At 45.8% G+C, this 27,498-nt stretch overlaps 1 protein-coding gene across 1 annotated transcript in view; it reads left to right on the top strand.

The window, feature by feature from the left end:
* The window catches only part of Iqck (IQ motif containing K), a 116,289-nt gene that overhangs the window by 19,579 nt on the left and 69,212 nt on the right, over positions 1-27,498 (top strand). The window contains exons 3-6 of the mRNA XM_021166501.3: positions 466-595; positions 1,871-1,968; positions 25,012-25,064; positions 25,191-25,268. Coding sequence (XP_021022160.1) covers positions 466-595; positions 1,871-1,968; positions 25,012-25,064; positions 25,191-25,268 — 359 coding nt within the window. The remainder of the gene's footprint in view (positions 1-465; positions 596-1,870; positions 1,969-25,011; positions 25,065-25,190; positions 25,269-27,498) is intronic.

The following is a 27,498-nucleotide window of genomic DNA, read 5'->3' as shown; positions in this document are numbered from 1 at the left end:
CATGTGTGCTATGGCCTGATATCCGGAGCTTTTGACCCCACTGGCAAGAACATGCTCAGGACAACCGGAATCTTCTGCGGCAAAAGCTTTATTGCTTACTTCTTCAGGAGCCAGTGGAGAAGAGAGAGAAAATGGCAGAGCCCCATCCCTTTTATGGAGGATTGTCCTCCACCTCGGACGTGTCGCTCCCTGATTGGCTGCAGCCCATCGACCGGAGTTGTCGTCACTGGGAAGGCAGAGCACATGGAGTGGAAAGCTACCCCGGCACATGCGCAGTTTGCTTGTTTACTACTTAGAACACGGGTGTCAGCGCCATCTTATAATGGCGAATGTGAGGGCGGCTCCTCACAGCCTGACTCTATGCTCCCCATCCCAAATGAATAAGTTGAATCTCAAAATTATGAAAAGAAAATCCGATTATCAGAGCTGTTTCAGAACTTACTGGCCTATCCCCACCACCTGCAGGTCACACCCTTGGAGGAACTGGTTCCTCATGGCTTCAACATGGAGCACTACCTCCCAATACACCAGTTCCCAGCGATGCCTCCTGTGCCCTGTCCTCCCAAGAAGACAGAAACAGTCGAGCCCAAGACCTGTAAGTAAGGAGACAATACTCATCTTCTGCAGTTAGGGTGAATATGCGACACACAGGATAGAGTGAGGGTCAGACACGTCAGGGGAGACCACGTAGTCGTCTGTGTTGTAAGTCTTTGTTTTATTTTGTCTTTTGAGACAGGCCTGAAACTCCCAAAATGAGCTAGGCTGGCTGGCCAGGGAGCCCCCAGGGTTCCCCTCCCTAGCCCTAGGATCACACCACCACACCTGGCTTTGGTCACATTGGTTCTGGGAGTTGAAATCAAGTCCCAAGCTAAACTCTCTTCCTTGTAATCCTCAGTTCTAAGAGGAATGTTGTAGAATTGCTGACTTCTTACCAAGGTTAACATGTAGCAGAGAGAATGCTCGCAAGCACTGTGATTCTTTATTAAGTACAAAGCTAGAGGCAGGAGGGCTAAAGAGATATACAGAGTAGAAAAGAGTGTCCTGCTGCCAGGTCTCCAGGTCCAGCCTGAAGATCCAACAAGATCAGCTTGTTGTCAGGCCTCCCCTCTGCTCCTTCCCTTGTTTTGTGCCCTCTGCTCTGGGCCCTGGTCAGGCACTGCCACTGTTAATGTAGCTGCAAGGCCCCATCTGCTGTCCTCCCTGTCTCAGCTCCTCTCTAGCCTCAGTTCCTGTCACTCTCATGCTCACATTCTCCTGCAGACACTGGCCTCTGTGCTGTGACTGCCTTGGTGCTGTAGCCAGCTGGAGGACTGGACCAGGTAGGACAGAGTGGGACCCAGCTCATATCCTTGCTAGACTCCATGGGTTCACAATGCTGTGTCTAGTTTCTTAGTAAGCCAGTCCCACTCAGCAACCTGAAGCAGATGGTGACAAGATCGTGCTATGGAATAGATGATATTGTTTTGTTTTCCAGTCAGGGTCTCCTGTATCTCAGTCTTGCCTTGAACTTTCTATATGGCTATTGCTTGCCTGGAACTTTTGATCTGAGTGCATGACTGTAGGTCTGCACCTTCACACCCAGTTTATTGGTTATTAGAGATTGAAACCAAGGCTTCCTAAATGCTAGGCAAGTGCTTTGCTAACTGAGATACTATAGTCCCAGCCCAGATGGAATCAATCAACATCTCTCTCTCTCTCTCTCTCTCTCTCTCTCTCTCTCTCTCTCTCTCTCTCTCTCTCCCTCTCTCCCTCTCTCTCCCTCTCTCCCTCTCTCTCCCTCCTCCGCCCTCTCTTTCTGTTAAGCAATAAATATCTTTATTAGATGAACCTAGATCTTTTACTGTTTTCAGTGGGAATATTCTTGTTTCAGGTTCACCCAGAGATTATCTGGAAATGTTCATCTTTCCAGTTCTGCTCCCTGGAATGGCCAACCTGCTTCACCAAGCAAAGAGAGAAAAATGTTTTGAGGTCAGTGGTTTGGTGGGATGTCCACATTTAAGTTCTTGCTTACTTGTTTTAGTCTGATGGCAGGCCATGATCATTGGGTTGCTATTCTCAAAAATGAATGACTCCTTTGCCAAGGAAGAGTATGGACCCTCTACCCCCTGCCCCCTGCCCTGCCATAGCATCTAGTAGTATATAAATGCATATGCCAGGCTGGAGAGATGGCTCAGCAGTTAAGAGCACTGACTGCTCTTCCAGAGGTTCTGAGTTCAATTCCCAACAACCACATAGTGGCTCACAACCATCTGTCATGGGATCTGATGCCCTCTTCTGGTGTGTCCGAAGACAGCTACAGTGTACTCATGTAAATACTACTAATAAATAAATAATATTTGAAAAAGTAAATGCACATGCACTGCCAACTCTCTGGCCACCTGGGCCCCTGAGAGGTTCTCTGCCACCTGCCACCTTGTTCACCCCTTTCCTGGGCAATTTGGCATCAAGCGGGTTCTTAGTTCTTCTGTTCCTGTTTGTTGTGAAGTGCCGTTTAACACTTTGTGTCCTACTTTCATTTCTGCTGCTGTGACCCTGACAAAATGCATCATAGGGAGAAGAAGGTTTATTTGGTTTATGATCCCAGCTTCCTTCCAATCTATCACTGCAGAGAAATCACAATACAGGAGCTTGAAGCAGTTCTTTTTTTTTTTCCACACCCACAGCAGAGAGAAACCAACAATCCATGCCTACTTGCTTCCAGCTAGCTTTTTTTCTCTCATACTGTTGACAAGCTCCTGTTTAGGGGATGGTGTTGCCCACAGTGGACTAGATCTTCCACAGACATGCCCACGGCCCAGTCTGGTATAGACAATTCCTTATTAAGACTGATTTGAGGTGATTTTGGTTTGTGTCAAGTTGACAGTTACAGCTAGCAGTACATCGTGTTTACTTCTTACTTGCCTCTGGATTGATCCTGCTCCTCTGGCCTCTCCTTCCTCCATTTTTTGCTAATTTTTGATTGGTTGGTTTAGGTTTAGCAGTTTTAGGGTGGGTTGTTATATTTTGTTGCTTTTTGTTTTATTTTGTTTGCTTGTTTATTTTTTTAAACAGGATCTTATGTACCTCAGGCTATCTTCAAAGTCCTGTCTTTAACTCCCGATCTTCCTGCCTCATCTCCTCAGCTGGTATGAAAATTCTATGCCACTACCTCCAGCCTCTGTGCTAAGTTCCCTGGGGGATGTCTGATATGCATCAGGTGCTCAGTAAACACATTTATTACTGTGCTGGAATGACTTAAGTCCACTGACTGATCCTGTCACAGCCTGCACAGAGCCTGTCAGGGCTTCTCTTCTCTGCTTCTCACAGGATGGTTCAGAGGGCTCTTTCCCTCATAAGTTTGAAATCTAGACTTTCGAATGTCCCTCACTGTTTTGTGGACTTGCCCTAGGGCAACACACAAACACTCTGCTTACCCCAGATAGGGAACCAGTGGTCATCCAATGTAACGATTTCACCAAAGTCCAGCTTGGCCAATCAATGCTTATTGAGTTTACGTACAAAATATGGATAAGGAGTTACTAACAGAAGTGTGGGTGAAAGCAGCCACATCACTGCAACATGTCACCCCAACATGGATGGCAACTTCCTCATAGCTGTATAGACAGTGTCTCCCTTTCAGTTAACCCTCCACACATTATATATATTAGCACACATTATATATATATTAGCACCTGCAGCTTTGAAGAGGAAGGTATTGGAAGGAGTGGCTGGGATCTCATGTGAAGGTCTGATGACCCTCCCCAACCCCCCCTTCTGTGAAGAAACAACAAGCCCGACCTTGAGGTCATCCTGTGGGTGGTTTCAGCTGCTCTCATGTTGATGGCAGTGACCACTGTGCTACCATGTCTGATTTTAAGCATTGCTAAAAGCCAGAGTTTTATGTATGCTAGGCTGTGCTCTACCAACTGAATGGTATTTCGTGCCCTACTGGTAGGAGTCGGCATAGCACAATGCCTTAGCTTTCTGCCTCTCTAGTAAAATGCCTGAGACAATCAACTAGTAAAGAGGAAGGGTGAGTTAGTTTTTGGTTCAGTGGTGGAGGTTCCCATGCACAGTCAGCTCACTGTTGTTTTGTGCCACGCAGCACAGCATAGTGGCAGCAGATGGCAGAGTGAAACCACTCACACCACAAGTGAGAGAGAGAGAGAGAGAGAGAGAGAGAGAGAGAGAGAGAGAGAGAATTAGAGCTCCACAGTCCCCTTTGATGACATACCCAATGACCCAACTTCCCATTAGACCCTGCTCTCCCAATAGCACCATCACAGGGTCCACCTTGGACACGTGGGCTACCATACCATTTAACAACAGCACATCCACATGATGAAGCCAAGAACCCCCAGCTGGCTCTCAAGGCACTCTCCAACCCTCCTTCCTTTCTCCCTTCCCTCCATCGCTGGCTCTCTTTCCTAAGCAATTACCGCCCTCCCCAAGCTAAACAGACCCCCACCCAGTACCAGCCTCCCCGCTTCAGGGCCTCTGTACATTTGCTCCTCCTTATTTTAGAAAGCACTCCTTGCGCTCATCTCTTCTGCATATTTATGCACTACTTGTTTTCCAAACTCAGCTGTGGGGCACATCTCCCAGGCTCCCAGGCCCCTGGAGGCCAAAGGAGAGGCAACGGATCCCAGCTCTCAGATCTCAGGGAATCATCTGTCCCTCATTCTATGGTAAATTCAGTGAGCATTAATTAAGTCATTCTTAACCCACATACATTTAATTCTATACATGCTTGCTTCCCCAGCTATTTTAAGTGTCCCAAGGACAGATTCCCTATCTTAGTTTTATACTTCTCAATGTTTAGTAATACTGTACCCAGCCCATGGTGAGCACAGAGCTGGTCCTCCACAAGTGCACACAACACAGTTGGATGTCAAAGATGCACAGTTGTTACTATGTCCCTGGCCAGCACCTTTTTGGAAGGCCATTCGGTTGGACTTATTTCCCAGAGAGAAGTCCTAGACAGGTGAGGGAGCAAGACATTTGTTCCCGAGTTTCAGTCAGGAGTGGGTTAGTTAGCTTAGTGACCAGCAGATGGCCCAGCCTGCTTCCCTAATAGTAATTAATAGTCAGTCAATCAGGCCTTGATGAAGAGCAATTCTTTGGTGTCAGAGTTCCATAGTTTTCAATTCTACCTCTAACAGGTATGGTGGGTGCTTCACATCTTAGGATAAGGTGAGGACTGGTCTTGTCAGCTTGGGATGAAGATGTCTCAAAAAAGAAATTTAAAAAGGGCTGAGAGTACAGGTCAGTAGTACAGCTTTTGCTGAGCATGTACAAGGCCCTGGGGTTCAAACCCTAGCACCAAAGGGGGTAAAAGCACCATAGCTTCTGGGACTGATCTGTCTCATAGACCCTGAAGTGAACCTCTAGGAACCAGGTGGCTTTAGTCTTCCAAGTCACCACAGTTTCCATGTGTGTGAACTGAGGACAGTTTCAGTGCTGCCCAAGGACGATGATGAGACAAGGCAAACCGTGCAGTGTTCAGTGCAGACCCAAACCTGCAGAGATCTCAATAAATATTAACTCCCTATCAACTTAGTGTCCTGTGCATCTTACATGTGACCTCCCTCTTGTTTCAGGTTCTTAGAACTGGGTCCTAGTCCAAGGAGGGATGGGGGCAGGGAGAACCAACTCTTATTTATTTGATAACTTCATGGGAAAAGAAAAAGGGGGTCTCATTATACCTGTCAAGCTGTGATGGTTTGTACATACTTGGCCCAGGGAGTGTCATGATTAGAAGATGTGGCCCTGTTGGAGTAGGTATATCACTGCTAGTGTGGGCTATAAGATCCTTATCCTAGCTGCCTGGAAGCCAATATTCTGCTAGCAGCCTTCAGATGAAGACATAGAACTCGTAGCTCCTCCTGTGCCATGCCTGCCTGAGTGCTGCCATGCTCCCACCTTGATGATAATGGACTGAACCTCTGATCCTGTAAGTCAGCCCCAATTATGTTGCCTTTTATAAGAGTTGCCTTGGTTATGGTGTCTGTTCCCAGCAGTAAAGCCCTAGCTAAGACACAGCAATACCTCACTGATCTCCAGAAGGTTCTCTGTCTTCATCAGGCACCTGAGCTGTTCTGCTCTGGCTCTCAGCTTGCATGGCTGCTCAGCAAAGCCAAACCCCAGCACTGGGCTTCCTCCTAAGTCAGCCATCTTCTGTGGTCCTGGGGCATGGGGGGGAGCAGGAGTGTCATCTCTTCCACCCACATAAGGTGCAGTCTCCACGTTGCCTTGTAGGAAACAGTGAGTCTTGCCACATGGGCCTTGTGCTTTCATACTGAGGCACTTCTATGCTCTCCCCTACCTTGCTACTCTACACCCAGCCAGGCCACAGTGAACAGTGGTTTTCATTAGCACGCAGCTCTGCTGAGGTAGACTGTAAATCAATGTGACAGCAAATTCCTGTATGATCACAGGGAAGACTCTCCCCTTTGTTTTACCTATTGCTGTAGTAGCCATTGGAAGTAGAGGGACTGCTGAGATGCCGCAGCCAATCAAATATTTGCTGAGTAAGCATGAGGACCAGCGTTGGATCCCCAGCACCTATGTAAAATCCAGGCATGAAGTCATGTCCTCCGAGAGACCCTGCCTCAAAAACAAGAGGGAAGCCACCTGGGCAGGAGTGACACACATGAAGCTGTCCAGCTACTTGCACACATACACACACACACACACACACACACACACACACAAGCACTCATGCACCTCAAAGAGATAAAATTGAAGAAGGAGAAATAACCAGGCAGTGAGAGGCACTGTACTCGCCTTGACTCACTGTTGGCAGCCCAGCAGTACTGCCCCAAGTGTTTGGCATTCCTCAGCTAATTCCACCCTGAGAAGAACTTTCTAAACTAAACCCCTTTCTTCCCACCCCTCTTGGAGGAAGCTCTGAGAATTCGAGGGATTCATTTTTACCTGGCTTCACCCAGCTATCCAGTGACAGAGGATACCTTAGGTGAGCCCAAGCGAGGGCTCCTGTCTCTCCTGGTAGACAGAATGAAGGCTGCTGTGCTCAGCGCAGCTCTGGAAATGCTAGCACTTCCCCTCACCCAGAAAACACTGGGAAGCAGATGGCTACTGGCCTTAGGTTATGAAGGCTAAGCTGCTTCCAATTCTTACTTTCTGCTCACTGGCTCTGTGTTGCCTGTAGGATCTGCCCTTCCCTCTCTCTGTGGTGTTAGATGCCAGGTGCAGCTGAGGGGAGTGAGGATGAGGCTGGAGCATGGAGCATGCTCCCAGGCTGCTGTTCTTCCTTGTACTCTTACTGCGGGATGAGCCATCAGATGACCTCCCTGTCACCTCTCCAGAATCCTCCCTGCTACCACCCCCTTTCTCTCTTTCTCTCTCTCCCTGAGCTAGACTGGCTGGCCACTGAGCCCCCAGTGATAAGGGTTACACACCTGTACCACTGTGCCCAGCCATATGTGTCCTGGGGAGCTGATCTTAGGTCCTCATTCGTTTGCAGCAAGCATTTTACCCATGGAGCCATCTTCCTGGTCCTGTGTTTCTCTTACCTTGCTGCTGGTTGGAGTAGATTTGGTGTGCTGTAGCCGTTTATCAAATTGAGCACAGGATGGGATATGATAAAACAATGAAATGACCACAGTGAAGTCTTGGACTGCAAACTTATACAGCACATCTGCAGCTGGGGGGTGGGGGTGGGGCGACTGGTGACATGGCTCAGCGAATAAGAGTGCTTACTGTGCAAATGTAAGTGCCTAAGTTCAATGCCTGGCATATACCACACAGCTGCACAGGCAGGTGCAAACCTGGCATATACCACACAGCTGCACAGGCAGGTGCAAGCCTGGCATATACCACACAGCTGCACAGGCAGGTGCAAGCCTGGCATATACCACACAGCTGCACAGGCAGGTGCACACATACAAGGTTATCTGCATGTGAATGAAGTCAAGTGAGCATGGGGCCCTGGTACCATGGATAAAGAGTAACCTCCCAGGACCTGGTGCTATCCTAAAAGCCACAGACACTAGTGAACCCTGTGGTGCATGGAGAGTGATGGAAACGTTGTTCTTATCTTGGTCCTGTGTCTTTGATGTTCTTATCTCAGTCCTGTGTCTTTGATGTTTTTCACAAGATTAACTGGAGAGGAACAGCAAGAGTGGAGCAGAGGCTGGCATTCCTTTTGGAACGTAGGGCAGCTGTGTTCACAGTGTGTCCCCTTGCTCTCTCTGCTGCTGTTCTACTTTATACCCTTCAGAGGGTATGAAGCCATCGAAAAGAGCTGTAATTAAGTTTTCACATTGAAGGCTGCTGATCAAATTGTTTCATAAATAACTTTGAAACAAAGGGACAAAAACCAGTTTTCAGCCCCAGGCAATGACGAACCATTTTCAAAGAATCCAAGGTATTTCTGTGTGTATTAGAGATTAACAAGGCAGACCTGTGCCAACTTGTATTTCATCTTTAACACCCAGCCGATGAGCTATAGCTGAGTAAATGAAAACTGTGTAAACATCAGATGTCAGCACCAGCATCCAGACTAGGAGGCTGGGGGACGGGGGACAATTGAGAGTTGTTGTGAGACAGGGTTTATCTACGTAGCCCTGACTGTCCTGGAACTCACTCTGTCAACTGGGCTGGCTTCAAGCTCAGAGATCTGCCTGCCTCTGCCTCCCAAGCGCTGGAATTAAAGGTGTGCACTACCACTGCTCAGCAAATGATGGTTCTTAAGAGTGCTCATCTGCAAGAATGGATCAATGTTGAAGGCAAACCCAGAATCCCGTTTGTCCATCTGTTTGCTGTATGGTCTTAAATAATTTGAATTTGAGGATGGAGGGCAGTTAAGAGCACTTGTTCTTGCAGAGGGACATGAGTTCAGATCTCACTCAGCACCAATGTCAGGTAGCTCACAACTAACTTTAACTCCAGCTCCAGGGGATCCAATGCTTTCTTCTGTCCTCTTTGGGCACCTGCATACATGTGACACACACACACATAAATAAAAGTAAATCTTAAAAAAAAAAGCTGAGCTTCAATTTCCTCAGCTATTAAAGAGATAACAGAATACCTTCTGTTACTTAGTAGTTCTCTTGGGTACCAAGGAATATTAGCATCTTGCCCTTCTCCCAGGATGCTCAGGTGTGTGAACGTCACATATATCCAATACAGACAGATTGATGTTCATTTTCCTGCCTTAGGATTTCTCAGTTAAATACGATTCTCTCCATTTCTCCCTGCCCTGGTTATGTGATCTTTGGTTGGACTATTTTTGAAGGTTTAAAAATACTATTCTTTCTGCCTCCACATTTGTCATCTTCAAGTGGAATGCCTGCTATTCTGATTTGCCTTTTTCCACCCAGCTGTTCCCCTCATGCTGTCACTGGGCACGGACGCTTCAACTGAGCAGCAAGCAGCCACCAAACAAGCTCGCACAACTGGGGCTTTTCTGTCTGTCACCAGCCACCAAACTTGCATCCAAATGACTCTGCGACAGTGGCATCATTCATGGCTTCCTGGGACCTTGACATTTTATCTTGATATGGCTCAGGAACAATTGCTGACTTGTAGTTCGCACTTAAAATGGTGACTTATGCTTATTTATGCGCAATTTCCTTGTTTTCTGTCTTGCTTCATAGTGTGGCTCCAAAGTAGCTAAATGTTTATTGGGTGGGCGGATGGCTAAATAAGAGGATGGATGCTGTCAGGCCCTGTTTTGGAGATTGCAGTTAAGTGACTTAAGCACCTTGTAGAGGGGCTGGAAGCCTTTTGTTAATCTGCTGTAGCTATTACACACCAGAGACAGCTCCTCCTTTTAAAAAATCTTTGTGTGTATACGTGTATGAGGAGCCTGTGTGTTTGTAAGTACCAGCATGGGTGTGCTATGGTACATTCATGGAGGTCAGCAGACAACATTAGGCGTCAGTCCTTACTTTCTGACTTTTGGAGACAGGGTCTCTTGTCCACTGCTGTATAAGCCAGGGTACCTGGCTGGCAAGCTTTCGGGGATTCTCCTGTGTGTGTGGGGCTGGAGCTACAGATACTGTGCCTTCTGCCCCCAGCCTTATATGGGTTCTAGGGATCCCAGCTCAGGTCTTCGTGCACTTTACCTAATAATGACTGAAACTTCTCCAAGGCCCTGTAATCGGTAATTTCTTAACTGGACCTGCAGGGGCTTGGATCAACTATTTCTTGATGAAGTTAAATAGTGGAGATGTGCGAGTGCGTCTGAGTGTGTGCACCTGCGAGCGAGCGTTGGTATTACAAATGGAAGGAAGTTAGGTCACTGGGTGTGATCTTCCTCACACTCACTTTGCTCCCAACTGTCATGAGGCAAACAGCCTGTTTGTGCCAGCTTCTGCCATGATTTCCTTTGCTGCAACTCATGGGCTGAAATCTTTACTTGAGTGAGACAAATACATCTTTCCTTCTTCAAGTAGTTTACCAAGTATTATTTTGATAGGGCCACAGGTTTATAACATTATTTGTAAGAGTATTTTATTCTCAGCCAGCAGGGGTGAAGGCCTTTAGATTTCTTCCCATTCCTGTGTTGCCTCCTCCAGATCTTCCCCCTCCAACTCTTCCCCCTCCTTTTGGTGAGTCAGTTTTACTATGTAGCCCTGGATATTTTGGAACTCACTGTGTAGACCATGATAGCTTTAAACTCAGAGATCTGCTTGCCCCTGCTTCCTAAGTGCTGGGATTAAAGGGGTATGCCAACATATCCATCCATCTTCTCTCTTTCTATCCTGCTTCAGGGAAGGCCCACTTCCCAGTTCGTGGATAGTACAACTCCCTTCGCTGACATACGCAACTTTTCTTTTTTCAAGACATGGTTTTATGCAGCTCAGGTTGGTTTCCAATTCACTATGTAGCTGAGGCCGGCCTTGAACTCCTATCCTCTTACCTCCACTCTCCCTGTGCTAGGTTTACAGGCAAGCACTGCATGCTCTTCTGAAGGTGCCATTAATCTGTTTCCTAGGTTGTCCTAACAAGGGGCCTCTTTTTATGAGGCTGTTAATCCCAAACTGGAGTTTCTAGGACCAAAAGCCTGGGCTCTCACAGCCCCTTCCCACAAAGGGACATCTAATTGTCCCAGTTAAAGAGACAAGTAATTATAAAAAGCAGAGACGGGAGATTTATTCAACATGCCTACCCTGGGAAGAGGAGCGGTTAAAAGAGGTACAGGAACGTATGTTTGTTTTGGGGATACTGATGTGAGCATTTAAGTTTAAGTAGAGAAAGAACTGGGGCAGAGGACAAGGGATATTCATTATCAAGCAGGCCTGTTGAAAGTGGACTCTGATTGGTCTTTGGCTCCACTGTATTTCTACATAAGGATCCGTCTTAACCCCAGGCCTCGATTACTTATGCTTCTCAATGTGGCTTCACTGTCATCAGATAATTGCTGTATGAGGTGGCTGAAGAGAGATCAGGGACAGTAATTTATCTCTGTGCCTTCAACCAAAGTAAAGGAGAGAGACACAGGATGAAAGCAGACATGCCAGGCTCGCATCCTGTGTCTGGCTACTCTGTGGGCCAAGTGAGGAGACCGTGCGTTTTAGGAAAAGCAGCCTCTCAGTGCTTGTTTCCCTCCCTCCCAGGCTCCCCTCCCTCCCAGGCTCTACTCATATAACCCAATCACTTTCCAAAGGACTTGCCCCTTGATGCCATCGCCTTCAGGGCTAGGGTTTCAACCAAAGAATTTGGTGTTAACAGAGACACTTAAACACAGCGTGTAATTACCTTTTGTGTGTGCAAAAACACATATGCTCTCAGCAGTTCTCAAGCATGAGTACTGCCTTTATTCTGGGTCAGGCTTCCTCACTCACTGTTTGTATACGAGATTCCATTGGTTCTGGAGAACAGCCTGGTGGTGTAGCTGGTATTCTTAGCAGTTTAAGGTGGAAACTGCAGTCTGAAGAAGGAACATCTTATTTGCACTTACAAGGTCAGAGCCAGTCCTTGGCTGAGCCAACTCGCCAATCAGTTCTCCTGTGGCTGAAGCTCAGCAACTCACTCCAGGAGGTGACTCTCTAAGAGGATGATGGAGGAAACGGTCTTTTCTCATCTAGAAAGATGAGAAATTCCCAACAAGCCCCAAACAATCAAGGCAGCAGATGGGTCTCAATAGCCACACCCTGATTCATAGCACCCCACAAATTAATCACATGATTTTTTTTTAGTGACTAATGACTAATGACTCGCAGCAGGGGCTGCTTTGTGACCATCTAGTCTATCAGCGACCCTCTGAGTCAGCCCAAGGGGCCAGCGTACAGTCACTGCAGTAGCTCCTTAGCCAGGGGCTGACTGTTTTGGTTACCTTTTTGTTACTGTGATAAAACAAGGCCAAGGCAACTTAAAGAAGGAAAGGTTTATTTTGAAGTCTTATGGTTCCAGAGTTTATGGCAACTGGAGCTGGAAACTGAGTGCTCACATCTCAAACTTGTGTGCAGGAAAAAGAAAGATTTAACTCAACATGGTACCAAGTCATCAAGGTTTTAACACCTGTCCTCAGTGACACTTCCTCATGTAAGGCCACACCCCTAGGCCTCCTTAAACTGGGGACCAAGCCTTCAATGCTGGAGGGACATATTATTCAAACCACCAACACACTGCTTTACTTTGTGATCTTGTTTGGGTGGTGGTGGTGTTTTGAGCCTGGGTCTCATGTAGCACAGGGTAGCCTGGGACTAGGTATGTAGCCAAGGCTGACCTCGAGTTTCTGAACCTCCTGTCTCTACCTCCATAGTTCTGAGATTATAGTATGCTCAGTTTTATGAGGTGCTGGGGATCAAGCTCTGAGCCTCCTACCTAGAAGGCAAACACTACCTATTGAGCTCCCCTAGACTTGTGCTATCATCATTTGGGTGACTTAGTCTCCCCTCTTGTGTGACTGAAAACACTGAGGTCCAGAGAGGCACCTAGTTCATGAGACAACTAAGAGGAAGCACCAGGGTCTGAGCCTGGGACTCTGGTTCCAGAGCCGACATTCATCATGGCCATCGGTGAAAGAAATACTTCCCATTACGCAATGTAATCACTGCAAAGAAATGAGCCATGTGAGCAGAGAGATGCTTAGCTTAATTTGAACATTATGCATTACATATGAACAGATAGATACCAAAGTGACACGGGATAACCTATAAATATGTATAATTTCTATATGCCCATTTTAAAATGTTTTTAATGGATTTAATTTTTTAAAGAGAAAACAGTTCCCATGACAACTCTTAAAACTGCTGTCAGACTCAGCTTGTGAGCTGTGCAAGAACAATCTTATTATAACTTTATAGCCGTGTTCCTTTTCTTATTCTCCTCTTAACAAAGGGGCATTGATTACTTCATTCCCAGACTTGGCTGGAAGTTGTCTTTGTTTCTAAAAATCAAAGTCCAGCTTTGAGAACAAGGCTTTAAAGACAAAGTCAACGGCCTGTCCCAAGGGTGACCCCAGGATTTTCTTACAAATAAAGGGCAGTGGCTTCGAGGTATGACTCTCCCCCCTCTGGCTTGAAGCTTTGTCTGCAGGGGGGCATGGCTATCTGCCAGATGGCTGAGGCAGTGGGCTTGACCGACTGCCAGATGGGGGATATCATCACTGCACCATAAGTTGTGTTTCAGTTGTTAACCACAAACAACATCAGTTAACTTTCTGCCACAAAAATAGCTTCCATTACTGGCTTAAAATTACTGTCTGTTTATTTAGTTCACCATTTATTCTATGAATCAGCAGCAATCAGGGCTGGACTTGGCTGGAAGGTTCTTCCAGTCTTGGCTGTGTTCATTTGTTCATTTGTTCATTTGTGTGTTTCTGTTCAGCTAACACACACACACACACACACTGCACAAATAAAATGTTTGAAAAGAAAATGCTCAGGATCTGGAGAGATGGCTTAGTGATTACGAACTCTGGCTGCTGTTTCAGAAGACCTGGGTTCTGTTTCTAGGACCTACATGGTGGCTCACAAATGTCAACTCCCAAAGAGACCCGGCAAAAATGGCCTATTAGTGTACCAAAGTGTGTGCAGCCTCTGGGCTCATCCAGTACCTGTGGCCCATCTCAGCTCTTCTCACCACACCTCTGCCATAAACCTCTCCAGCCCAGGGCCTGCCCTCCCTCCCCCAGCTTCATTTTCCTATATTAACCCTGTAGTTTGGGTCACTTGATTCCTCTTTTTCCAACAAACAGAGAGTGAAAGAAAAAAAGAAAATGTCTCCATTTGGCTGTAGGCAAGACTGTTGGGCATTTAACTAGTGATGGATGTAGGAGGCTCAGGCCATTGTGGGTGGGGCAGCCCTGGGCTGGTGGTCCTGGTTCTATAAGAAAGCAGGCTGAGCAAACCATTAGGAGCAAACCAGTGAGCTGCATTCCTTTACAGTCTTTGCATCAGCCCCTGTTTCCTGCCCTGCTGGAGCTCCTTCCTGTCCTCACTTCCTTCATCGATGAACTACAATATGGAAGAATAAGCCAAATAAACTCGTTTCCTCTTGAAGTTGCTTTTGGTCATTGTGTTTCATTGCAGCATAGAAACCCTAACTAAGACAGATACCATGAAACTCACATGTAGGATTATTAAAAAATATCAACTATAATTACTTTCAGGTTGTGTGCATAAGGTATGCAGGGAACATACATTAATTTCATGTTTAGACTTGGCCTCGTCCCAAGATATTTGCATAATATGAATATTCCAGGATCCCCAAATTCTGAAACTCAAGCAGTTCTGGTCCCAAGCATTTGGAAAAGAGGATTCTCAACTAATAGTCTCTTTAGGAACGTGATATGTGGGGGCTGGAGAGATGGCTCAGCAGTTGAGAGCACTGACTGCTCTTCCAGAGGTTCTGACTTCAAGTTCCAGCAACTGCAGGGTAGCTCATGGCTAGCTATAATGTGATATGATGTCTTATTCTGCTACGCAGGTGTACATGCAGATGGAGCACCCATATGCATAAAATAAATATTTGAAAAAAAAACAAACCCATGATATATGTGAGTAAAACTTAGGCCGTCACTGCTAGGAATCATGAGCTCAGAGGCTGGCTATGCACTCTGCAGACATCTTCCAGAGTTGAGAGACTGCTAGAATTACAGCTTGTGATCAAACAAAGACAGAGCAATTAAAAAAGAAAACACAAGGTATCCCAGCCGCCTTTTAAAAATATTTTTTCTTTGTTCTTTGAAAGGTTCATATGTTTATACAATGTATTTTTTATCATACCACCCAAAACTACTATATCCTTCCAGAGCCCTGTGGCCTCACCCACCTCACTGTATCTTCATGTCCTCTCTTTTGTCACTGCTACTAATGATCTCCTGAGTACAACTAGTGCTGCCCACATGCACATGGGAGTGTGGCCACTGACTGGGGCAGGAGCCATATCCTCAAAGGAGAGACCCTCCCTCTTTCATCAGCTGTCAACTGCCACTCACTCCTCTAGGAGGAGGGCCTCAGAGGCCTCCTCGGTGGGAGGGATTTAGACTGGCTTGGTCTTGTGTAAAGGTCGTCACTGCTGTGAGTTGATAGGTTAATAGCCATGCCGGGTTGCAGCCTTGCACAGCTCTCCTCCCCATCCCTTGGCTCTGGCATTCTTTCTGAACTCTTTTCCTCCATGTTCCCTGCGCCTTGGGCAGTTGATAGAGATGACTCACTGCAGTTGACAACTCAGTTACTTAGAGTCAGCACTTGGGCTGGTAAAGAGTCCATGAACTAACCATTAAAAGAAATCCAAAAAGAAATTCCTCTGACCAAAGTCAAGAGCAGCACCATCTATGATACAAATATTTGGAAGGTCATTTGTCTGCATGACCTTTTAGCAAAGCAACAGATTGACCCTTGAGCTGTCTACTCTCCTCAGATCCAGTCCTCTTTTGAAAACTTACGTCAGAACAGTGGAAGCCATTCGGGGAAAAAAGAGGAGAGTGGGATCCATTGGGTTTTATTTAGACAGGGTCTGTGCAGCAGGTTCGGTGTTGGGGTTACAAATGTGCTAGCTGTCTAGCTGTGACCCGTCCTGTTGTTAGAGGCACAGCTGCTATGAGGGCGGTAGAATTCGTGACTTTAGACCTGAAAGCATTGTGACCTTGATCTTCCTAAACCTTAGTCTCTTCCTCTTTAAAGTCCAAAGATCCCAATTGGTTTATATAGCAGTGTATGGGTGAGAATTCAGTAAGAAAATGTGTTTAAATCCAGGGTCAGCTCAGTATTTGGCTTAGACAGGGAAATGTAACAATAAAATAACAAAGCTAAGGCAAAGAAAAGTCTTAGGGTTCCTATTGTGTGATACTATGACCAAAAGCAACTTGGAGAGGAATGACACACTTGCAGCTTGTCCGTCATCCAGGAAAGTCAGGGCAGGGACTCAGGTAAGAACCTAGAGGCTGCAGCTGACGCTAGGGTCATGGGGGAAGGCTGCTTACAGGCTTGTTCTCAGGCTTGCTCAACCTGCTTTCTTATGGAACCCAGAATCACTGCCCAGGGATGGCACCACCCACAGTAGGCTGGGCCGTCCCACATTTATCATTAATCAGACAATACCTCACAGATTTGTCTACAGCCAGTCTTACAGAGGCATTGTTTTTCCATTGTCAGATAAATCCAGCTTATGTCAAGTCCATATAAAACTAGGCAGCACAGTTCTGGAATGGAAGACTAGAAATGAGTCCAGTATCTTGGGGAAGAGGCCCCCTAAGGCTGTGCTAGTACCCTGATGGAAGACAAGGCCTACATGTGCCCCCTCTCCAACCCTTGCTATTTCTGGAGCCCTGGGAAGATTCCTTCAATGTGAGCCTTGGTCTTCTGTTCTTTTAGATGGGGTGATGCTTAATAGTACCTTTGTACCTATCTTCCCCACCCCCGGGACCATTGGGAGAGTTAAAGAATGGTAGGTGACAAGCCGTATGACCCTTCACTGTTGTCACTGGGACCTTGCTTGGCAGGAGGCAAATGCAGCACAGGTAAAGCAAGAGCAGGCTGGGAGCTGGGTCCAGTTGAAAGGAAGAGTAAACTCAGTTTAGAGTAGGCATATGGAGATAGGCCTGTACAAGCATCATGGGAGCTTCTGCCAAAGCTTGTTTTTACCCACATCTTGATGGATGCCTGCATGGGAAAGCCTTGAAGGGACTGTCCAGACTCCTGGATATGCTGGAAATGGGACCGTTGCAGCCAGGTGTGCAAAGTGTTTTGACCCCGACAAAGGTCTTATTGTTGAACTAGAGTTCTGCAAAGTCAATGCTCACCCTGCTGGTCTCATGTCCTTGGGGTTGCCTTCGTTGGTCAGGGGCTGTATGAGCTGGAGAAGCAAAGCGTTCTAAGGCAGGAAATCAGCCGGGTGATTGGCAGAAGAGCCCTTCAGGGTTCCGAAGAGGCACTGGAAAGCTGCCATCTCATGCCCATCCTATGTGGACTGGCTTGTATTCCTCGGGAAGAAAGTAAGCAGGAGACATGTAAATACCCGAAACGATGAGACATGATGCTGGCCTGATGTTCTGAAGTGGTCCCTTGACATCTAACTGTGCCTTTGGATTATCTTAACTGGAGCACAAGAGAGCAGAACTTAATTAGAACATAGCTGAACAGCTACATTAAATAGAGCTGGCTTAATGGCTGCTTTGTAAACTTCACTTGGGAATTCTTCCCATCAGCACATCCCTGAAAATATTTTGGGCAGTTAATATTATGCTGGTACTTTACTGTAATCAATTTTTAATAAAAGTTGCATGTTTATATCCTTAGCAATAAAACTCAACACATGTTCTCAGGACTTTGTTTGAACTAGAGGTGGGGAGGCATTATTTATGCAGAGTTAAGATTCCTGTATTTCTCGGAGTTACTGGCTTTGAGGGATTTCCCAGAAAGTGACAGAAAAGACAGAAAAACCCATTCAAAGCAACTTACATAGAAAATTATATATGTATACTTATATATGTATACATATATATATATATATATATATATATATATATATATATATATATATATTTAAGATATGAGGAGTCCATGGAAAGTCCTTTCAGACCAGCTTATTCTGAGAGCCTGAATGATGTCTTTAGAAAAAAATGTTCTTTTATCTGTTATTCATTGATGACATTTTATTATAGTGTATTCATATACTATTCACACCATGTTCCACCCCTTATCTTCCTCTCTCCCCTCCCCCCAACTTCCTGCTGCTCCCCTCCCCTCCTCAAATAGTCTTACTTCTGCTTTCATGTTATGTAGGTGTGTTTAGCTGGGATTCCACATATGAGGGAAAACATGAGATATTTGTCCTTCTTGGACATATCCCCCATATCCCTGCTGCTTCCCCATGCATACTCCTCCCTCCCAGTAGTCCCATTTCTTTGCCTAGACAACACCTTTTCTACTTCCATGTCATCTGTACGTATATTAAGCATGTATATTAAACCTAGGACCAGCAAATGAGAAAGCATGTGATATTTGTCTTAAGTTGACTTAATTTGCCTAATATGGTCATCTCCAGTTATAGTTTCCTGCAACTGACATACTTCATTATTTTTATGGCTGAAAACAAATTCCACATTGTATAAATACACCACGTTTTCTTTATTTTTTCTCTGTTGGTGAATTTTTTTTTCTTTAAAGACAGGAAATTATTATGGAGCCCAGGCTGAATTCTCTCTCTCTCTCTCTCTCTCTCTCTCTCTCTTTTAAATATTTATTTATTTATTTATTATATGTAAGTTCACTGGAGCTGTCTTCAGACACTCCAGAAGGGGATGTCTGATCTCATTATGGTTGTGAGCCACCATGTGGTTGCTGGGATTTGAACTCAGGACCTTCGGAAGAGCAGTCAATGCTCTTAACTGCTGAGCCATCTCTCCAGCCCCAGGCTGAATTCTTAACAGGCAATCCTTATGCCTTACCTCCTGCATGCTGGAATTTAGTTTTGCACCATCAAGGCCAGCTGTGATCTCTCGGCTTTGGGGACAGAATTATGTATCCCTTTTAAGCCAGATTTCGTTGTTCTCAAATGTTAGTTGCTTCTCTTCCAACCTTCAGTTCTTTGGTTTATCTCCTGTGTGTGTGCTCAGTATAAAAATTGGTATAGATTACTCTATTGATTAGTCTCATATATGCCTTTTCTCTCTTTGATATTTGTACTTATTTAAAAAAAAACAGTATTATCTCTTCCATCTTCTTATGACCATTTTATTCCCAAATCCACATCCCCACCACATAGCCATTACAGTTACATGCTTTGTTTTATTTGCTTTACAGTGTATCTACCCACTCACCCATTGACTCATCCCTCTATCTGTCCGATGTGCTACTCTGGACCATCTCAGTACAAATTGCCAATTTGTGATAGCATATGCCTTAGCCCTTAACACTTGCTCTTTACCCTTTGAACTTTACATTCCTTTTCAACTTTATATTTGTGTGTGTGCTTTGAAACAGGGTCTCATGTCCCTGTCCCAGTCTAGCCCCCAATTCTACCAGTAGCCAAGGGAAACCTTGGTCTCCTGCCCCCCTCTCCCAACTTCTAGCTTCTGTCATCTACTACAACATCCACCTTCAACTATAGATTTTGTTGGGTTTTGTTCTGATTCTAGGATTTGGGGCCTGGAAAGATAGCTCACTTTATACAGACTCAAACCAAGCACACAACAGCAAAAATAATGTGTTTTAACTTTGTGGTTACCCGTTTGCTCTGCTTGCACATGAGCCTTTTAGCAGTGAAGGCTTCTTTGTATCTGCCCACATCCTGCCAGCCTGGCAGCCCGAGCGTCTTCAGTCTTGCATTTTCCTTTTTCTATTACTTCCTCTCTTATCTCTTCACTCACCACAGCCTTTCAGTTGCCTTCCCTTCTCCCTTTCAGCAAACCAGGATAATTTTTAAACTAAACAACAGCTGAACAATACTCCACTGTTCTGCATGTCTGGGTATGCAGGGCACGTTCATGCCTGCCCAGAACTCAAGGAAAATATCATCTCTCACATTTTATTTCTTTGCATCAAAAGCAAATAAATCTGTTCACGGTCTCATACAGCTATATTAAGGTCTATTTAATAGGATGAGCGAGGCCACATTCTCTGCATAGAATCTTTTCTACTAACCAGTGTGATAAATGTCAAGTGGGAAGAGGGAGAACGGGCCATTGTACAGTTGCTCCATTGTTTAAGCCATTAGGCTGCAAGTCATGCTTGGTTACGTGTTTGCATTGTTGAAACAAGTATTTTCCCCCTTTTAAGATAGCTTTTGAAGGGAATGCTTACATTCGCAGCCTTCACAACCTTTATAAAGCAAAAATTAAAATAACATTCAGGATGGACACACACACTATGTAAAATTGGGACGGTGGGGGTGGGGAGGGGTAGATCTGGGAGGATTGGGCAGAGGGCAGTGACCATAATCAAAAGACACTAAAGTCTCAAAGAACTAATGAAGCTTAAAAAAAAAAAAAGACCCTTTCTAAGATGTAGCGCTTTTCATTTTATTCCCTTGCCTGACCATGTTTCATTTTCTTTATAAAAGCTGTTGACTTCAAGGTAAAAGACAGCAAATAATCTGTAGCAATTCGGGCACCACTGTGTTTTCTTTACTAACAGCCACAGTAAAGCTTCCTTTACAAACCCTAAGCAGCACTTGGCTTTTCAGTGGCCATCAGGTTCCCAGCAATCCTGTCACTTTCTGCAGGATTACAAGACCAAATTGGCAGTTTGTAAGGAAAAAGAAAAAAGAAATCAGAAGGAAGATTTTCATAAGAAAATAATGTGGTGGGCTGGGGTGTAGCGCCATTGGTGGAGGGCTCACCCAGTGCACCTGAAGCCCTGGGCTTGGCTCCCAGCACTGGCCAAGGCACTGTACATCTATAGTCCCAGCTCTCTGCAGGCACAGAGAAGGCGTCGGACATCTGAGGCTGTATAACATCTGCTGCATAGCTAGTCTGAGGCTAGCCTAAGGAATACGTTGTCTTAAAAAGAGAAGAATGAGAGGGAACTTGTGGGGAGTGGATGACGTGTATCCAGACTTATGCTAGCAATCTTAGTTTGAAATGCCCGGATCCTTGTTCCTGCCCACATCCTCGTTCCTGCATTTGTTCTTCTGTTCACGAAGCCCTTGTGGATCACCCATTCCATGCTGGGCACTTGATGGAGCTCCAGGTAGGAAGGGAGATGTGAGCACCCTGCTTCCAGAGCTTGTAGTCTGCAGGGAGACATGCTCTGCTTTCTGAGATGCTGAGGTGGGGTTTATCAGGGAAGTGCAGGAGAGCCCTTCCTAAGTGAGAAAGGCTGAGAGTGAGCCGGCCAGAAGGCTTCCTCGGATGCTTAGGACACATGGCATTGGAGAACTGAAAGATAGTAGTTAAAACTTTCTCGTTTGTAAGCAATAACCCAGCACAGTCTGGTTGGAGACAAAAGAAGAAAAAAAAGAAAGAAAGAGAGAAAGAGAGAAAGAGAGAAAAAGAGAAAGAAAGAAGAGAAGAGAAAAAAGAAAAGGAAAGAAAAGAAAAGAGCAACTTGTAACAGGGTGTGTAACACAGTGTGCCTAATACAAGACTATGAGCTCTGAGTTCTATCCTGAGCACACCACCAATGTGGGGGATGGGAGGGGCTCATGTACCTAACAGGTTCTGAAAACTTGGGTGTTTGTATCAGGCTCCGGTTTGGGCAGTGTAATCAGGCCCTGCTATGGAGCCTGGTGTTGTCTTCTCTGGTTAGGACTGTTCGGGTTCATTGGTCCCATCTGTACCACTCCTAGTTCCAAATAAGGCCATATTCTGATACTAGAGTTTAGGATTCTAGCAGAGGAGTCTCTGGGAGGGTGCAAGTCATCTTCCTTCCAACCCTCCATGGCTCCTGCTGGTCCCTCCAGTTGGCTAGACCCAAGTGCTTGGTAAGGAGTGATTGAAGGTTGACGTGAGCCATAAAGCCAGCCTTTCTGCAGCTCTGAGCAGGGTAGATTAGTGTAGGGTAGATCTAGAGGGACAGAAAATTTCAAGAATATCTTACATTCTTGGAAGGGCTACCGATATAGCATCCAGCATATGTAGACTGACTTGGTCCTTAGTCTCTGTCAAAAAGGGGCTCTCTGGCTTTTCCTGGAGTGACGTGAACAAATGACCATTTAGTCCAGGTTGGGTACCAGTGACCAACCAAAGAAGGCATTCCACTTGGATCTGGTTTGGTGGACCAGTGAGTCTACTGTGGCTGCTTACAGGCTGGTGGGTGTTTGAAAGCCCACTCCCTGTGGCCTGGGTCACCACTCCCACGCCTGCATTTCTGGAGCCTTCTGCACCACCAGCAGGCAGGTCTGCTGGCCAAAGTCTCCTTTCTTCCCACGATGCTTGTCTGACTGGGATGAACCCCGGGGACCTTGTAGGCTCCAAAGTTTCCCGAGACTTGTGAGGAGTGTTCAGTTCCTAAATCCCATGTATGGAGGTCAGAGGAAAACTGTGGGAGTCAGTGCCCGCCCTCCACCATGTGAGCTCCAGGTATCAAACTCAGATCCTTAGGGTTGGCTGCAAGCACCCTTACTCGCTGAGACATCTCACTAGCCCTGCTTGCTGAGCCCTAAGGAACATGTGTAAAAGATGAAACATCTCAACTCAGAAGAAACTAAATTGAACACTAAACTTCTTTCGTAAACAAAAGCAGACAAACCCAAAAAAAAGAGGAAACTTCAATAGGGTGTGTAATGCAGTGTGCCTAATAATAAGACTGTGAGCTCTGAGTTCTGTCCTGGGCACACCACCAATGGGAGGTGGGGAGAGGAGAAGGGGGAGGGGGAGGGAGAAGGAGAAGGAGAGAGGGAGGAAATAGAGGGAGGGAGGGAAGGAGGGAGAAAGCGAGGGGGAGGGAGGGAGGGAGGGAGGGAGAGAGAGAGAGAGAGAGAGAGAGAGAGAGAGAGAGAGAGAGAGAGAGAGAGGGAGGGAGGGAGGGAGGGAGGGAGGGAGAGGGGGAGAGAGAGAGAGAGAGAGAGAGAGAGAGAGAGAGAGAGAGAGAGGGAGGGAGAGAGGGAGGGAGGGAGGGAGGGAGGGAGAGAGAGAGAGAGAGAGAGAGAGAGAGAGAGAGAGAGAGAGAGAGAGAGAGAGGGAGGGAGGGAGGGAGGGAGGGAGAGGGGGAGAGAGCCAGAAAGGAAGCCTCCATCTCTCAGATCCCTTACCAGTTCTCTGACAGGAGCCAGTGGTTCTGTTTAGGTCACAGAAAGGGGCTTCAGGTAGAAACAGGACACAGGGTGCTTGCAGCTCCACCTTCTCAGCACAGCTTGACCCAGTACCCTAGAATGTTTTCCCCTGGGACTTCCTGGCTAGGGCCTATATTTGGCTGAATGTAATGATAAGAAGAGAGGCAGTCAATTCAGTGGAATTTATTTTGCCTTACATATCTTGATAAGGATAAAGGCCCAAGCTGGCCCAGTGGCTTAAGGCAGTTAGCCAGGACCCAGATTCTCCCAGCTCTTGCTCCACCATCTGTAGAGTGTGGCTTTTGTTTGGTTTGCTTGTTTGTTTGAGGAAGGTTTTCCTATTGTCCAGTTGGCCTCAAACTCACTTTGTAGCTAAAGGTGGCTTCAAACTCTTCATCTCCTATCTCCCTCCCCCCTTTTTAAGACTTACTTGTTTTATGTAAGTACATTTGTTGCTATCTTCAGACACACCAGAAGAGGGCATCAGACTCCATTAGAGATGGTTGTGAGCCACCATGATCTTGCTGGGATTTGAACTCAGGACCTCTGGAAGAGCAGTCAGTTCTTGTAACCTCTGAACTATCTTTCCAGCCCACCCTTACCCACTTCTTAAGGCTGGGGTTGCAATATACTGAGTATGTGGGTTTTGGTCTCAGGGCTTGAAGGGATTGCTCCACCTCCAGGCTCACAGCTGTGTTCCAGACTGGAAGTCGAGGGGAACATCACAGGACAGCAGAGTATGCATAGACATACATGTCCATTTCTGTCTCATAAGGCAGAACTGAACCCCCATAGTTGTCCCTCACTAATCAGAAGCTCAGGAAATACTTTTTGGCTTAATTGGTAGCTATGTGGGGTGTCTGTTAGGAGATGGGGTGCAGTAGGGGAACTAGATACTGCTAGCAGAACCAATAGCCTGAGTGTGTGGCTTCTGCCATTAGGTGCTATGCATTTTTTCTTCTGTGTTTCCTTCCATCTTTGAAAGTAACACCTAGATCTCAAGTCCAGCTGTGGCTTAGGGAGTCAGCAAACATAATGCAGCCATGAGTTCCAAGTTTCAGTCAGTAGCTTGAGTGCTCTGTGCCCAGGGCTTTAGTCAGTAGCCAGAGTGCCCTGTGTCCATGCTTCAGTCAGTAGCCACTGTGCCCTGTGTCTATGCTTCAGCCAATGGCCTAATAGCTCACCACACAGAATGGGGTCACATAACCTAATGCTGTGGACACTGCCCTTGTCTACGATGTTTTTACAATGATAGAAACCATCTCAGGGTCCATCTCCCACAACATATCCTACTTGTCCTTTCTATAAGTTACACATAACTCAAATCAAGTCGTGGTCTAGACAATAGAATCCTTCCCACCAGTTCCTAGCTGTTGCGAACCATAAAATCAGCCTCTTTAGGGCTGGAGTGATGGCTCAGTGGTTAAGAGCCTTGTTCTCTTGCAGAGGGCCAGGATCCAGTGACCACATGGTTCACAAACATTTGTAATTCCAGGAATCTAGCATCTTCTCTGACCTCTGATGACACCAGTGATGTGCACATATGAACGTACATACATATATGCATGCAGGTAAAATACTTATGCATATAAAACCAAGTCTTTTTTTCAAAGTCAGCCTCATAAGGCACAGAACAAGGAAATGTAATAAACACCTGCTAGGTGCACTCACTGCATTTTTTTAGTCCCTACAGAAAATGCTTTTCCAAAGTTGACTAGAGAAATACTTTCAGGATGCTTTATACCGTCCACATATTGTTTATTGACATACTTATAAACTTTTAATGGACCCATGCATATTTTATCTGAGTCTAACCAATTACTCTCTCTCTCTCTCTCTCTTTGGGCTACAAGACATGTAGATAAAGTAAGAATATAATTTAATTTTCTCTTCTTTTTTTAGAGGAAGAGAACCAAATTCATTGCCTGCGATTTCCTGACTGAGTGGCTGTACAAGTAAGCTGTTCCTGTCATGAATATTCAGCGACACGGGGATTTGATTGTATTAACTTGCAATAGAAGAACAACAACTGGCTTAATTCTTGTTCTTTTTCTTGTCAATCAACATGATTGTGTGACCAGCCAGAATCCGAAGAGGGCAGGGGAGTCATTCACAGAATTCTTCTCCATTCCATTTGTGGAAGAATGGCTCAAGGACCAGTAAGTGCGAAAGGTTGATTCTTAATGTTTTTTGTGCATGTGTGTTTGGTGTGTATGCATGTGTCTACACACGTTTGCACATGTGCAGGCCCACACGTAAAGGCTGAGGCTGAGGTCGGGAGTTTTCCTTGTTCATTGAAGCAGGGCCTGGAAATTGAATGCACAGTGTGCTGCCCTGGTTAGTCTGGGTAGCTGGCTTGTTCTGGGGGGTCCTCTGTCTCTGCCCTCTGCACTCTGGGATCACAGGCAACCACCTCTCTCCCAGCATCTGTGTGGCTTCTGGGGAGCCCACCTGTGATCGTCATGCTTGCATGGCTTTAGTCACTGAGCCATCTCTCCTGCCCAGTCCCAATCTCAAGGCTGGGTTCACACTGGCTTGCTGTGGTAGAAGGGAGCTCACTCATGCACTGCACCTGGACTCCAGATCAGTCCATGCTTGGGGCTCTCGTCTCTGGTTATTTGTAGCACAGACTAAGTTCCCTCTCTTCACATGGTTCTACCCTAGAAACACTTCAAAAATAACACAGAAACGAAGTTCTTGACCTGAATAATTTTTCTTTCCAGTCGTTTTCCCTCTCTCTGTTCCTGTCTATCTCTCTGCTGGAGTGTCCTTGCATATACTAGACAGCCTTAGCTCCCATAGGTCTCACACTCAAGCTTGGGGCCTCTTCTGTTCTTAGTGGCCTCCTCTGTCTGAGGGGTCATCGTGTCTCAAGGAATATGGTGGAACTTTTCTGTTGCTTCTCAGCTGGGCTCAACACTTCTCCATTTAAAATACCACACTACCCAGTGAAAACTCTCTGACCATCAGAATCTAGCTCTCTTCCCCTCAAGCAAGTAAGTTCTCTCCTTCCACCCAGTGGATGCCAGGGATCAAACTCACATGGCCAGACTTGGTTTCAGGCACTTTTACCCCTACACCTTCTTGTCAGTGTTTAGGTCATATCCCTCATCTTCTATAACTGTCACAATTCATGTGTGATCATGCCTGTGGAGGCCAGGCACTGATGTCACGTGTCATCCTTTATGGCCCCTCACCTTCGTTTTTAAGACAGGGCCTCTCACTGAACCTTTACATCACTGATTAGCTAAGACTGGCTGACCACTGAGCTTTTGGGTTCAGCTTCCCTCAGCTTCCTCAGTGCTAAGGTTACAGATGAGCTCCACCATGCATTTTATGAAGGTGCCAAGGGTACTCCTCAGGGTTCTGCATTCCTCCACAGGCAGCAAAGTGCTCACTGAGCCATCTCCTAGACCCAAGTCATATTTGAAAAGGTCCGAGACCTTAGATTAGACTATTAACCCTAGTATCACAGCTTTTGCATAAGTCTGCTCTTTGAGAATATCAAGTTGAATAGCTAGGCCTTTGACTTTATCCATTTTAGGGGCAGAAACTGGTAATAAAAAAAAACCCTGAAATTACAAATCAGGGCAGGTGATTTGTGCTTGTAGTTCCTGCCCTGTACTGGCAGATAGGCCAGGAGTTGAAGGTCATGCTCAGTTACCTACCAAGTTTGAGGCTAGCCTGGCTACAGAAAATCCTGTCTTTTGAAAAAAAAAAATCTGAGGTGCCAGCACACCTTTAATCCCAGCACACAGGAGACAGATGCAGCTGGATAGACAGCCTGGTCTACTTAGTGAGTTCTAGGACAGCCAAGACATAGAGAGCTCCTGTTTCAAAAAACCCCAAAATGCAAACATACATACATGAAAACCTAGAAATACATACATACATACATACATACATACATACATACATAATACCATAGTAATAATGAATAGAAATGAATAATAAAGTAAAATAATTAAGATTATACATAGAAATGAGTGCCATATTGGAAAATCCTTGTTTTTTATTTATATTTAAAACTATTGACTGTTGCTCAGTGGTAGAGCACTTACTAAACTCTGGATTTCATTTACACATACAAACATACACACACACACACAGACAGATGCACACTACATACTACACACGGAAACACACACATCACATACATAGACACACACACTACACACATGCACAAATACACCACACACAGAAACACACACATGTGCATGTACACACATACAGACGCACACAGACAGGCACACACACACACAGTCCTCTGCTTGATCTAATCACTGAGAAGTATGAGGTCTGTTAATCACCGAATGGCTTGTGTTTTTTCCATAATGGGGTTTTCTTTCCTCTGTTGCTTCTGTACTTTGAAAATGAACCATTTTCCTG

The sequence above is a fragment of the Mus caroli genome, unplaced genomic scaffold (assembly GCF_978045245.1).
Source record: "Mus caroli unplaced genomic scaffold, Mus_caroli_1 scaffold_8, whole genome shotgun sequence".
NCBI lineage: Eukaryota > Metazoa > Chordata > Mammalia > Rodentia > Muridae > Mus > Mus caroli.
Note: the sequence above shows the minus strand (reverse complement) of the source record. Positions and strands in the feature narration are given on the sequence as shown.